This window comes from Galeopterus variegatus, unplaced genomic scaffold, assembly GCF_000696425.1.
Source record: "Galeopterus variegatus unplaced genomic scaffold, G_variegatus-3.0.2 Scaffold2470, whole genome shotgun sequence".
NCBI classification, from domain to species: Eukaryota; Metazoa; Chordata; class Mammalia; order Dermoptera; family Cynocephalidae; genus Galeopterus; species Galeopterus variegatus.
The window spans coordinates 149,759-162,058 of record NW_007728581.1 but is presented as its reverse complement, the minus strand read 5'-3'; the positions used below and the strand labels follow the sequence as shown (position 1 = coordinate 162,058).

The following is a 12,300-nucleotide window of genomic DNA, read 5'->3' as shown; positions in this document are numbered from 1 at the left end:
AAATATTATAAGCAATAGCAATGCCTTAATTCCTTGTTCCTGTATAAATCAATTTACAGAGTATTTAAATAATCAATAGGGGAACAAAGTTCTGAAGATCATGTCTTGTAGACCGATATTATTTAGGCATGCGTGATTAAACTTTTGATGACTTTGACAAAAAAAAAAACAAGGCACACATTTACAACTGTAGGCTTTTAATTTGACATTCAGAGCAAAGGAGGTTGAAAATATAATGATTTAAATGGTCGAGGAAGCTGTGCCTTAAATACAAGGCATAGAAGACAGGTGAAGGAGTGAATTGAGCAGTCAGAGTTGAGTGTGTGCTAAAGCTAAGTACAAGGCCACACAAGCTGAGTGGGGATGCCTGTTGAATGAGCTAACGAAAGGAGTGGTAGAAGGCTTAGTCAGAAATCATTTTGAATGTCAGCAGTACTTTTTTTTTTTACCTTCTTTCTATATATGTCTCAGGAAGAATTGGGACTAGAGGTTTTCATTTGAGAGCTAGTAATTAAAACCAGCATTTTGATTTTTACACCACCCACCCTTTCAAGATCAACTAGCTAGCAACCATACCGGTTTTGTTACTGCCTGTCAGGGATGCCTAGGTCTTAACACTGCTTAGTTCTTCTTCAGTGTTTTTGTATTCTTGCCTGCATGAGGGCAGTTCTTCTAGTTTGTTTTCCTTTTGTTCCACTTAGAATCTAGGCCTACTGACTTCCATTTGTCTCAATTGTAGGTACAAAATTATAGCTCTAGCAGGTTCGGTAAAATTGAGCCCATGTGTAGTAAACTTGGAAAGATCAGGAGAAACACAGACACACAAACATACGCAATAATGCTGCCAAGGCCAGTAGATTGGAGGCATTCTTAGATGTCTGTACTTCATGGGATACTCTTGTCATTTTGGCCTTTCCCTGACTTCATGATGGCTGTGTACTGGCCTGGTGTTCTTCAGCTGTCAAGTTTTTAGTTTCTGAATAAATATTTATATTGCCACTATTTGGTGGTTTTAAAAATAACCTTCTGCTGTAATCCATTTCCTAAACGTTGTTAAAGGCATTCCACTCCTCCTTGGTAGACCACTATTGCTTGTGTAGTTACACTAGTCTCTGCAGCAGTGTGATTCTATAGTGCCGTGGCTTGTCATTGAAGAGCAAGCCTCCCTTGATAGCTTGGGGTGTTAAGTGCAGAGGAGAAGCCATTGCTCTGGTGGCCTAGGCTGGCTAGTGGTTAGTGCCAAGTATATCATCCAGGTTTGCACTAGTCAAAGACTGGTATTGATCAGCTGTCCTTTCCACACTCAAGGCTTTTATAAGCCTCACCAAAAAAATAACTTGCAGTATTCTTAGAGTGTCAAAAGGGGTTCTGGGGTTGATAAGAGCTTTTCCAGGAGAATGTTTCCTAAATGGGAAATGGAAGCTGTGTTTTCACCTTGCAGTAATTTATGAAATAAGCTTGTAAGTGAGCATATATCTCAGGATCCAGATGAGAGTGCCAGTAAGATGGTGACAGATTAGTAACCTCATGAAGAGATGCTAGGCTGTGACTTTTGAGGTGACCAAGGAAGCTAGATTTCTGTTTTTATGATGTTGTTATAAAAGAACTCTATATCCTGTAGAAAAGTTTGGAAAATGCAGAGAAGTAAAATTATGCATAATTCAAAGAATTATCACTATTAACATTTTGTAGTATTTGTGCAGATCTTTTTCTATGCACGGACAGTGCAGCATTAAGAGATTTAACATTTATGTGTGACTTGTGATTATGATGGTTCCATGAAATACTGTAGTTTATCTTGCTAAAACACTAACATGTATCATGTGTGCTATAGAGATGTACACAGTGACCCCGAGTGACCATAGAACAGCCACATCTCAGGAAGGCATAGTACTAACTGCTTATGTGGGGAAGCATGTGTGCTATAATGTTACTCAAGAACTTTGGGATTTGTAAGGTTCTTCGGCTATGTCCTTGAAGGGAGAGCAAGAATATATGGTGGTGTGTGACTGTGTGTATGTATGCTTGTGTGCAATCACAGTACACATTTAATGGCCTGCTTTTTTTTGCTTGTTGTCATATTATAAATACTTGACCACGTCACTAGATATTATTAAAAAATGTAATGTGCAATGGCTACATTCCATTCTGTGAGTGGATCTACTTTAATTTATTTAACATCATTGGATACTTTGGTGGTTTATGGTTTTGTTTGTTTGTTTGTCTTATTGCTGTTATTCCAACTAATGATGTTACAATTGTCCTTATCATTTTAGCTCAGAGTCCTGTGAAGTAATTAGGCTTAGATTGATATATGTATAGACGCGCAAGGGTACTTCAAAAAGATCGTGAATAAATGGAATTGGAAGACAATACAAATATTTCCATGAACTTTTTAAAGTACCCTTGTGTGTGCGTATATGTATATATGTATGTATGTATGTGTGTTTGTGTGTTAGATTATTGACACATATTGCCAAATTGCTTTCCAGAAGGATTGTTCTCATTCATACCCCTTCAGCAAGTTTAATCTCAGCACACTGTCACCTGTAGTAAGTCTTATAAAAATAATTATAGCAATTTACCAACATAATAGTTGCTGTTTTTCTTTGCATTACTTTGATCACTTGTGCAGTTTAATATTTCCTTCTGCTTATTCACCATTATTTTCTTTTTGATTTGTTGTGTTATTTTTATTGAGATGTCAGTATTATTCTTATTAATTTGCAATTAATTGTTGCACATTTTATTAATTTTATTATTTATTATTAATTTGCATTTTTTAAAAATCAGGATTGGAATGAATCTTTTGCCTGGCATAAGCCATGGATGAGCCTATTTTTCTTCATTCCTTTGCTGCTAACGCAGTCAAAGCTACCGTCATTTCCTATCTGAATTGCTTCAGGAGCCAGAACGTCTAACAGGCTTGCAAGGATCTGCCCGTTTTGTCCCATCTGCCTTTCTAGCTTTGCCTTATGTCCGTTCCCCTCAATCTCTGCGGTAAACTTCCTTTACTTCTTTCACCACTCGTCCCCCGATGTCTTCACACATGATCCTCCCTGGCAAGCCCCATCTTCCTTACAGTCATTCTTATACACCTTTGCCTAAGTCTTCTTCCTATATTAGGGCTCCTTAAACATTTTCATAGCATCCCATTCTTTTCCTTCCTTATATTGTAAATAACTGTAATTAATCTATTTGTTTTTGCAAACTACATTTTGAACAATAACCTGCATAATTTAGATGGGGTAATTGGTTGACACGCATAATTTCTACAGTGTTACTAAAATTTATGTATATATATACAGATCTATCAAGAGGGGAATTAAAAAAAATTGAAGTAGTCTCAGTGTTGATGGAATGAATCATCCTCAAAGAGTAATGGACAAGACCGTGGGCTCTGGAGTCTGAGTACTTGGGTTGGCATTCTGGACCCACCATTTATGAGCTACTTAGTCTTGGGCAAGTCATTTAACCTCTCTGTGCATCACTTTCCTCCTGTATAAAATGGGGTTAATAATTAGATCCATCTCTTATGATTGTTGTGAATACTGAATGAGGCAATTTATGAATTGGTAAGTGCTATATAAATGCTAGTCATTATCCTCTTCTTCATCCTCTTTTTCATTTTCTTCATCTTAGGTCTATTAAAGTGCCAACTTAATACAGCATAGTGCTTAATGATATCTAGGTTTCTGCTTTCTTTTCAAGGAATAGTTCTGTTGGCTTTGAAGTGTTTCCTCTCAGATAGTGCTTCTGATTGTAGTTTGTGGAGCTGCTTCTTTCACTCTGTTATTCTTCTTAAGGAGTTCATAATATTTCACTTTTGCTTCCAGAATTGTAATGAGTATGTTTTATAAGATAACAAAATTCATATCTGTTTCTCTCTTTTTCTTTTTCTTTTTTTTTTGTAGTATAACTTTTTTAGTATTAACACTCAGATCTGTTTTTCTTGACAGCTGGCAAACTTCCCTAGACTGTGTGAGGAAACAGAAAGGATTGTTGCTAACCACATCCGTGAGCGAGAAGGGAAGACGAAGGACCAGGTAAGGAGAAGCCTTCTCTGGTGGGCAGGGTCCTCGTGGGACATAAAAAGTCCCTCCAAGGTTGTCTGGTGGTCTCCAACATTTAGCCTATCCCTTAGTGGAAAAAAATAGTGGAGCATACAACCACATTATATTTATTTTTACTTATTCATGAGTTATGTATATGTCTTACTATACTAATACCTTGTATATTTTAAAATATAAACAAATATAAAGAAGGACTATATGAAAATAATAAAAGTTTCTTACATTTAAATGGATTTGTTTTCTTAGTCACTTATAAAACATTTAATTAAAAATGCCAAGGTTTTTAACCACTCACAAATTCCATGACACAGCTGCAAGTGTGACATTGTGGAGAGAACCCTGGACTTAGGCCACGTGTTCTCCACAAAACAACAGCATGCTCTTGGGCAAACCACTCCTTTGGAGCATAGAGCACTGGGATGTTGGTCTATATAATCTCTGAAAGCCTCTGTATGTTAGTATTCCAAGATTTTGTGACTCCCGGGTGAGTTGGAAGGACAAGGTATGGGGAAAAGAAGGAAGGCAAAATAAAAGAGAGAGAGAGAAACAAACCACGGGAAGAAAGATGCGTACAACATGCACATACAGAATGTGCCTGTGGGGTTGGGGGAAGAGACAGACGGAGGAGCCCAGCAGGTTGGAAGGTCTGTGAGTGACTCAGTCACAATCAGCTCTCCTTGAACTGCCGGGTTCATTGTTACTTCTTTTTATCATTGTGCTTTGAAATAATGAACTGCTATTTGTAGTTTCCACTTGTTTTTCAACTTTCACCCTCATGGATAGCTGCAATAGCCCAAAGTGGAGAAAATAGGTTTTGTATTTAGTGGAGATAAAGAAGTCAAGAAGTGAATATCAGCTCATGAGCCAGTGAAATCAAGCCTCCCCCCCACATCTAATGTTTTGGCAGCTGCTGGACTGAGAAAACCTAAGTTCTTCAGAATCAACTTCATTCCTGAACAAGGAAAATAAGATAACTTTTAATTTAGTGTCTTTAGTCTATAATTAAAATGATAATACATCCTACTTCATTCTTAGGGATCCTATGTGAAAATAATATTGAGAAAAAATAGTACAATTATTGTTTTAACCATCTTTGTACTTATGTCTAAGTCGGTTGTGGACTTATTCATGTTTCACGTTGCAGAGTTTTTGTTTTAGTAAAGTAATGTATTCAAACAGCATTGTCGTTAAGATTGTGGGTTCTGTGCCCAGACTACCTGACTTCAAATCTAAGCTCTGCCATCCACTTTCTGTGTACCCTTTGACAAGTTACTTGACCACTTTACAATTCCATTTCCTCATCTTGAAGTAGGATAATAACTAATTCATAGACATTTCGTGAGGATGAAATGAAGTAATCCAAATATAACTGACTTCAAATCTAAGCTCTGCCATCCACTTTCTGTGTACCCTTTGACAAGTTACTTGACCGCTTTACAATTCCATTTCCTCATCTTGAAGTAGGATAATAACTAATTCATAGACATTTCGTGAGGATGAAATGAAGTAATCCAAATATAACTCTTAGTTCTTAATTAATTTCAGTTGTTTTTGTTGTTATTCCTGAAGAGCTATGACACATAGTCGATATGAGAAAGAATTGTCTTCTCTGATTTCAAGGGAAATTGTCTTCCATCAGCAACTCTGATGTAGTGATTAGTTCACTCCCCAAGTGGAACATAAGGGATGGGGCAGGCTTCTCCCTCCTGAGTGACAGTCTCAGATGGCCTGGTCTGGCAGTTGCCAACTGCATATAGAAACTGTAGTGGTCACCTCTAATATGGACCTGTGTGGCACAGTATAAACACGAATGTTTTTGGAAATGTAAACATGTCATTTTGGATAGATCTCACATTTGAATTCTGAATTCTGTGCTGCCTTGGGCCATGTGGTACTTTTGAACTATCTGGTCAGAGAGAGTGACCCATTTTCTCCAGCCTCTGTTCCTGAACTGCTTTGAGGCATTCTTGCATTGTTAGTTGTTGTAGTTGTTTTTTTTTTTTTTTTTTAATAGAATTATTACTAGTTTCTACTCTAGAAGCTTTGTGGGGAAGAAAAATCTTCAAAATTAAAAATATGAAAAACCATAAATCTGTCTGTGAGCTTTTTTCTTAAACAAGGCTTTTTTTTTTTTTGAACATCTGTATGTGCCAGCTATTATTTTAGGTATTTCCATACATATAATTGTATGTTAACGTGGTTGACTTTGTGGTGATTACTGCTATCAGGGGTAGCTTTACTTTTCTTCAACTAAATATTTAATAACTGTGGGTGAAAAAGGCAGTGAGAAACTCTGAGGAAGTAAAAAGATGAGAAGAAAATGTACTATTTTCCTTTTCATCCCCCACATGCGACCTGGCTCTTTTCCTAGTGTGAGCACAGACTCCCAGTTTCCAGGAATATGAATGAGAACAGCCATAGCTTTTATTTTTTTCCACTTTTTCCTATACTTCAGTCCAAGTTAATGTGTGTGAATGTACAAGATATTCATGACAACCTTTGGCAATGTTGAGAATTATATAGATATTTGCTTCTTATGGTGGCAGCAATTTATTTGTGTATAAATATTACAGTTTATTGGTACAAACCTCTGACCAAATAAGTTTGAGATTATAACATTTAACAGAATCTGGCTTTTTTGCTGGGAAAATAGAGGCAAAAACTACAGCTCAATCTAATAATGATCACTCCTCCTAACTCTTCAGTTTTCTTCAAGAAATGAAATAAAACTGAATCTGACGATATGAAACTTTTTCATACAAGTATGATGTTATTGACCCAACGCCTCTGTGCCTTGACTTAATTTTTCGTAGTGAGAGGAGATTTAGAGTGATCATTGTGATTGTTTATCTCAGGTTCCCTTGTGATTCTCAGCAAGATTTGGTTAGATGACCAGTTGAGATTAGCCACAAGCAAGACCTCAGAGCCCATAACACTGGGTACTGAGGAAGACACAGTAATTAGTGACCATGTACTAACTAGATGGCAGCAAATTGCTCCCTTTAAAGCAAACTGTTCCTCAAGCCCGGTAGATAGCTGTAAAATTAAAGCCAGAAATATTTATTGCTTATTTATTTATTACTTATATGTATCATGCTAGGTTCTAAGAACAAAATGATGAAGAAGACAAACATAATCTCTGCTTCTATGGAGCTTACACTATTGTGGGGAAGAGAAACATCAAACCCAAAATTATATAAATAATTAATTACATTGTGGTAAATGTCACAATAAATTAAAAAAAATGTAGTGTGTTGTATAAATATATATATATACCATATATATACTATATACCATAATTATATATATGTATAATGTATAATACATATAACATGTATATTTGTCTATGTATATGTATAATATGTATAATATAGGCTGAGACTAATAGCACAGCCCAATCTGATCTTAGGTGAGGGCAGGGGGTGATCGATCAGGAAAGGCTTTCTTGAGGAAGTGCCCGCTGGGAAGATAATGTATAATATGTCTGTGGACTGTTACCATGATGATTCTGATGCACCCAAATGTTACCTTCAATGAAGGAAAGCAGCATTAAAAATACTCATCATGGTCATTCGATGTTTATTCAATAAGTAAGTGCAGAGCTCTGGAGGTATTCAGACAGATTCTTTTTGTTTGTTTGTTTTAACATCTACTTGTAGGGTGCAGTGTGTTGTTTCAGTACATGCTTATACTGCACAGTGATTTGCTTAGGGTAGATAGCTTGGTTTTGTACCTGTTAGTCCACCTCTTCCCCTCCCCCCACCTTCCCTCCCTCCTGGCCTCTGGTAATCATCATTCTACTCTCTACTTCTATGAGAACCACTTTTTTTTTTTTTTTCTTTTTAGATTCCACATATGAGTGAGATGATGCAGTATTCATCTTTCTGCCAGGCAGAGCTTAAGTATATTTCCCTATCAACATGTCTCGGCATCCTAGAAAGGAACCGATATGGTACAGTTGGGAGAAAAAATGGAAACTTAGGAAGAGGAACTCAGTTTTGAATATTTCTGGAAATAAACCGTCTTTCTTACAGTTTCTGGTTGCTCTATTCTCCTCCTGTTCTCAGGCTCCTTGTCTCCCCGTTGAAGAATACTTGCCACAGAGGGACCTCTCACATCTCCGACTTAGAATATCTTCTGATTAGAATTGTTTTATGTTGTCTGTGATGTGCATTCAGTTCCTTCCTTCACAAATCTTGACTGAATGCACATGATGTTCCAGGCTCTGTTCTAGGCACTGGCGATACAGCAGGAGATCCAAGAGATGAGGTCTATATACCGAGTATGTAGAAACTTACTAGGTCAGCCAGTGGTAGCGCTACAAGAGAGAATAAGGCAGGGTAGGATGATAGAGAGTAACGAGAGTGCTAATTTAGATAGGACAGGCAGAGAAGATCCCTCTGATGAGCTGATATTTTAGCAGAGACCTGACTGATATATTGATTTGAAAAGGAAGCCTACTAATCTCAAGGTGGCTTTGTATCTATTTGTATATGGCCTTTTTGAGTTGGTTGATAAGCTGCTTCTCCTGATTGCCTAGAGGGAGCTTAAAGAGATAAAGAAAGGAAAGGGAAACTCAAGAGGTGATATTGTTCATTCATGGCTAATTTATGATGTGTAGCAGAGTAGGAAGCTCTTCTGCCACATGTCTTCTTATGCATGCTTGCTCTTCTTTTGAACATTATGCCTACATTTTAGAGGAATAGAATAATTCCGGGTTCAGTGCCAGAAAATAGTATATGCCTATAAACTATCATGCCATTCTCTTCATGGGGTATTCCAACTTACTTTTCATGTAGATTTTTAACTTATGAATTTAGAGTATAAAATTATGAGTCTAATGAAGAAAAATTAATTTAACTTTTCATTTTAATCGAAGCAACATTTAAAAATTAAATGAAGGTAAGGAATGTGTAGGAATGTGTAAAGGAATGTGTAAATTAATTTAATTCATTAAATTACTGAATTTAATGTTTGAAAAAATTTTAAATGGCTTTTCATTGAACAGTTTTCCTTTGACTTACAGGTCCTGCTACTGATTGACATTCAAGTATCCTACATCAACACCAACCATGAAGACTTCATTGGCTTCGCAAAGTACGTGAATCACTTGATTGTCATGTGCATTCCTCCTGCTGGTCTGTCTAGAACACACTTTGTCAATTTCTACTTCAATTCCACCTCCTTTTGAGAATACAGTCTGTGTCAAAATTAACTCTGAGGTGACCTATTTAGGAGGTCTGAACTCCATGGCTGTGGGGCTGGGATATTTACTGTTCTCTCAGTAAAGTAGTTGGCTCTGTTCTGCTGCATATAAAGTCAGATGAGTCTTACATCCTCATTTTTGGAGGATGATCTGCAGTTTATACTTGAACTCCCATAGATAAGCAGTAACAGATGCACATTTAAAATTTGTTTGAGAACAGTTTCTCATATTAATTTGAAATATCAAGTGCAATTCACAGGATACAAGCTATTTCAACTTATCTTAATCAGAACATAGAGGTCTTTTTAAAAAAACTGTCCTTTTTGAACTTAGATGTCATCACTGGGATGAACATTCTCTTTTCTGTAAAGCACATGTACTTTATATATGCTTGTCTATATATTGCTGTTCTTCACAGATATTGTCATGTAGACATCATGGTTAGTTAGTCATGGGTGACTATTAATCATGTGATATTTTTAAGTCCCTGAATTCACTATTTTTTTCCTGCCCATTAGTGAAACCAGTCTTTGTTTGATTTGAAGAATCTTGATTCCAATAACTCTAAAATATATTTATGGCATGTAAATGGTTCCAACTTCAAGTATATAAAATATAGCCTACTTTACATAAAATATAAAATCAAAGAGCCTGTGTACTTTTACTAGAACTGGTTATTCAAGAATAGGGTATTCAAGAATAGGGACAAATAAAAAATAAGCACAATGAAATGTCAAACCAATTTACTTTATTACATCCTGACTTAGAAGAAACAGATATGTAGACCATGTGACCTAAACTAAACAGTGGCCTGAGGAATTTATAGGCATGTTTTGAGGTGAAAGGCCCAGTTATCCAACAGAAAATTGTCTCATTCTAAACTTGGCTGTAGTTGTGATGGCCTAACCAATGGTGTAAATATATTTTGCATGCAGTAGCTATTACTATTGAGTGGTAGATTAGTTTTTCTCAACTGTTTTCTGTCTGTGACATAAACTTGTTAGAACACAGTGATAAATATGTTCCCTTGTCTAATTGTCTTTTCAGCCCCACTGCCCACTCCAGCTTTTAGATGGGTATTTGCTACACAGGCAGTTCACACAGACCTGCCCGATAGCTCTCACCATTCACACTGCACATTCCCCAGACTCTAATATGCCTCTTGTTCCTAGGTCTGGAAGGGGACACTGCCCACTCCAGCTTTTAGATGGGTATTTGCTACACAGGCAGTTCACACAGACCTGCCCCATAGCTCTCACCATTCACACTGCACATTCCCCAGACTCTAATATGCCTCTTGTTCCTAGGTCTGGAAGGGGCATCTGGGAATTTTTTCCAGATATCCCCCAGTCAGTGAACTCCAGGTGGCCTGTGCTAAGCTCTACTCTACTTTCTACGGGGTAAATGTAAAGAAGAATAAAAAGATTGTTTTTGCCTTTGAAGAACTTTCCTAATAATTGAAAAGTATAGAGAGACACATGCAAAAATTTAAACTGACAGATCCTTCATTTGCTTCACTTGCTTCTTTGAGGAGTTTAAAAGACAAACAAGTCCTTGAGTCATTTGAAATAACAGAACTGCTGCCTTTAATGTTGATTTTTATGGATTACAAATGCCAGTTGGGTTTTTACAAAAATGTAGCAGATGTAGACGTAAACTTGACACAATAACTTAAAAGTGAAAAGGATGTTACAACATTGCCTCACGGTATCCCAATTCAAGGGCAAAATGTAGAAAAAGCCAAAAGTAGTTTGGAAAGATTCAAGTTTTGAACATATTATATCACCAGTGCTTCAATTTAAAATTTTACCCCCATGCTCTTCTTGAAACATTTTCTTTATCCTGGATTATCTTTTTTTTTTTTTTAAAGGGAGGTGGGCTAGAGTTTATTTTTTTCCTCAGTAAATTTTAATATTTTCTACATCAGAAGCTGTAAGACTACAGTATTATATTGATTTCTAGGTTTTGAAAGACATGTAAGTTTTCAATTTAGTACTTTCAGTTTTTTGATGTAGTCTCTTTGGAATTCAGCTGACTGCCCCTATTTTTCCAGCAGCAAGGTAGGCTATAAACCTTTATGGTGTTTGGGAGAAAAAAGCAGCATTGTCAAACTGCTCTAGGAACCCGTGAAACTTTTCACATTTCCCATCTAATTTAAACTGCACATCTAAACCTTCTTTTAAAGGACTGGTCTGGGAGTCAGCAGTCTGGGTTATTTTTCCACGATTTGCCTGATGAGCTTTGGGTTTTGGCAAAGCTCTCAGTCTTTCTGTATCTCAGTTTACTGACCTATGAAATGGAATAATAAATAACACTGTCTTGTATACCTTTCAGGATTGTCAGAAAATCAAATTAATGAAGTTATGTGGAAATGCTTTAGAAAATTGTGCTGTAGTCTGTAAAAATGAGAGTTTCTTTCTCTCTTTCTTTTTTTCCACACAGACACACATACATGCACAAGAATTTGATTACTAGAATGCACCATTTCACTTTGTAATGAAATTAATAGTGACTTAAGTATGATTGCCACTGGAATATTTTTCAGTTACTAATATCCTCTACAAATGTAACATTTTGCACTGAGGCTCAGAGGTAAATGTTCTTTCCATTGTGTGCTGAGCTGGAGAACATTTCAGTGTGACATGGGATCATTATGAGATGAAGAAATGTTCATTTCAAAATCACTTTGGGGGTTGTGGTATTTTTTTGTGCTTTTAGAAATTAAAAAAATATGGTTGTAGCTATAAATTTTAGACTTGGCAGGAATGCTGTTTCCATCAAGGAAGAAAAGTCAAGCCATATTTGAAGACAATTATGTAAGTATTTTTAAGTTCCAAAGATAGAAAATTAAGGTCTGGGGTTGAGAAAAACAAGCATTTGTTTCATGAGATTTTTAGAGAGTTGCCAAAATAGAGGGGACCGTCTCTCAGATTTATAGGATGGTAAGTACTTAGTATTTTACACGTGTAATTTTTTTTTTCAACCTGTATGGTGTCTTGCTCTAATTTATTTTTTAAAGAA

The 12,300-nt window shown here is 36.4% G+C and overlaps 1 protein-coding gene across 1 annotated transcript in view; it reads left to right on the top strand.

Annotated features, from left to right (window-relative positions):
• LOC103597929 (dynamin-3-like) overlaps nt 1-12,300 on the top strand; it is a 152,185-nt gene that overhangs the window by 95,371 nt on the left and 44,514 nt on the right. Inside the window, exons 10-11 of the mRNA XM_008581809.1 lie at nt 3,960-4,046; nt 9,100-9,170. Of these exons, the coding sequence (XP_008580031.1) occupies nt 3,960-4,046; nt 9,100-9,170 (158 nt within the window). The remainder of the gene's footprint in view (nt 1-3,959; nt 4,047-9,099; nt 9,171-12,300) is intronic.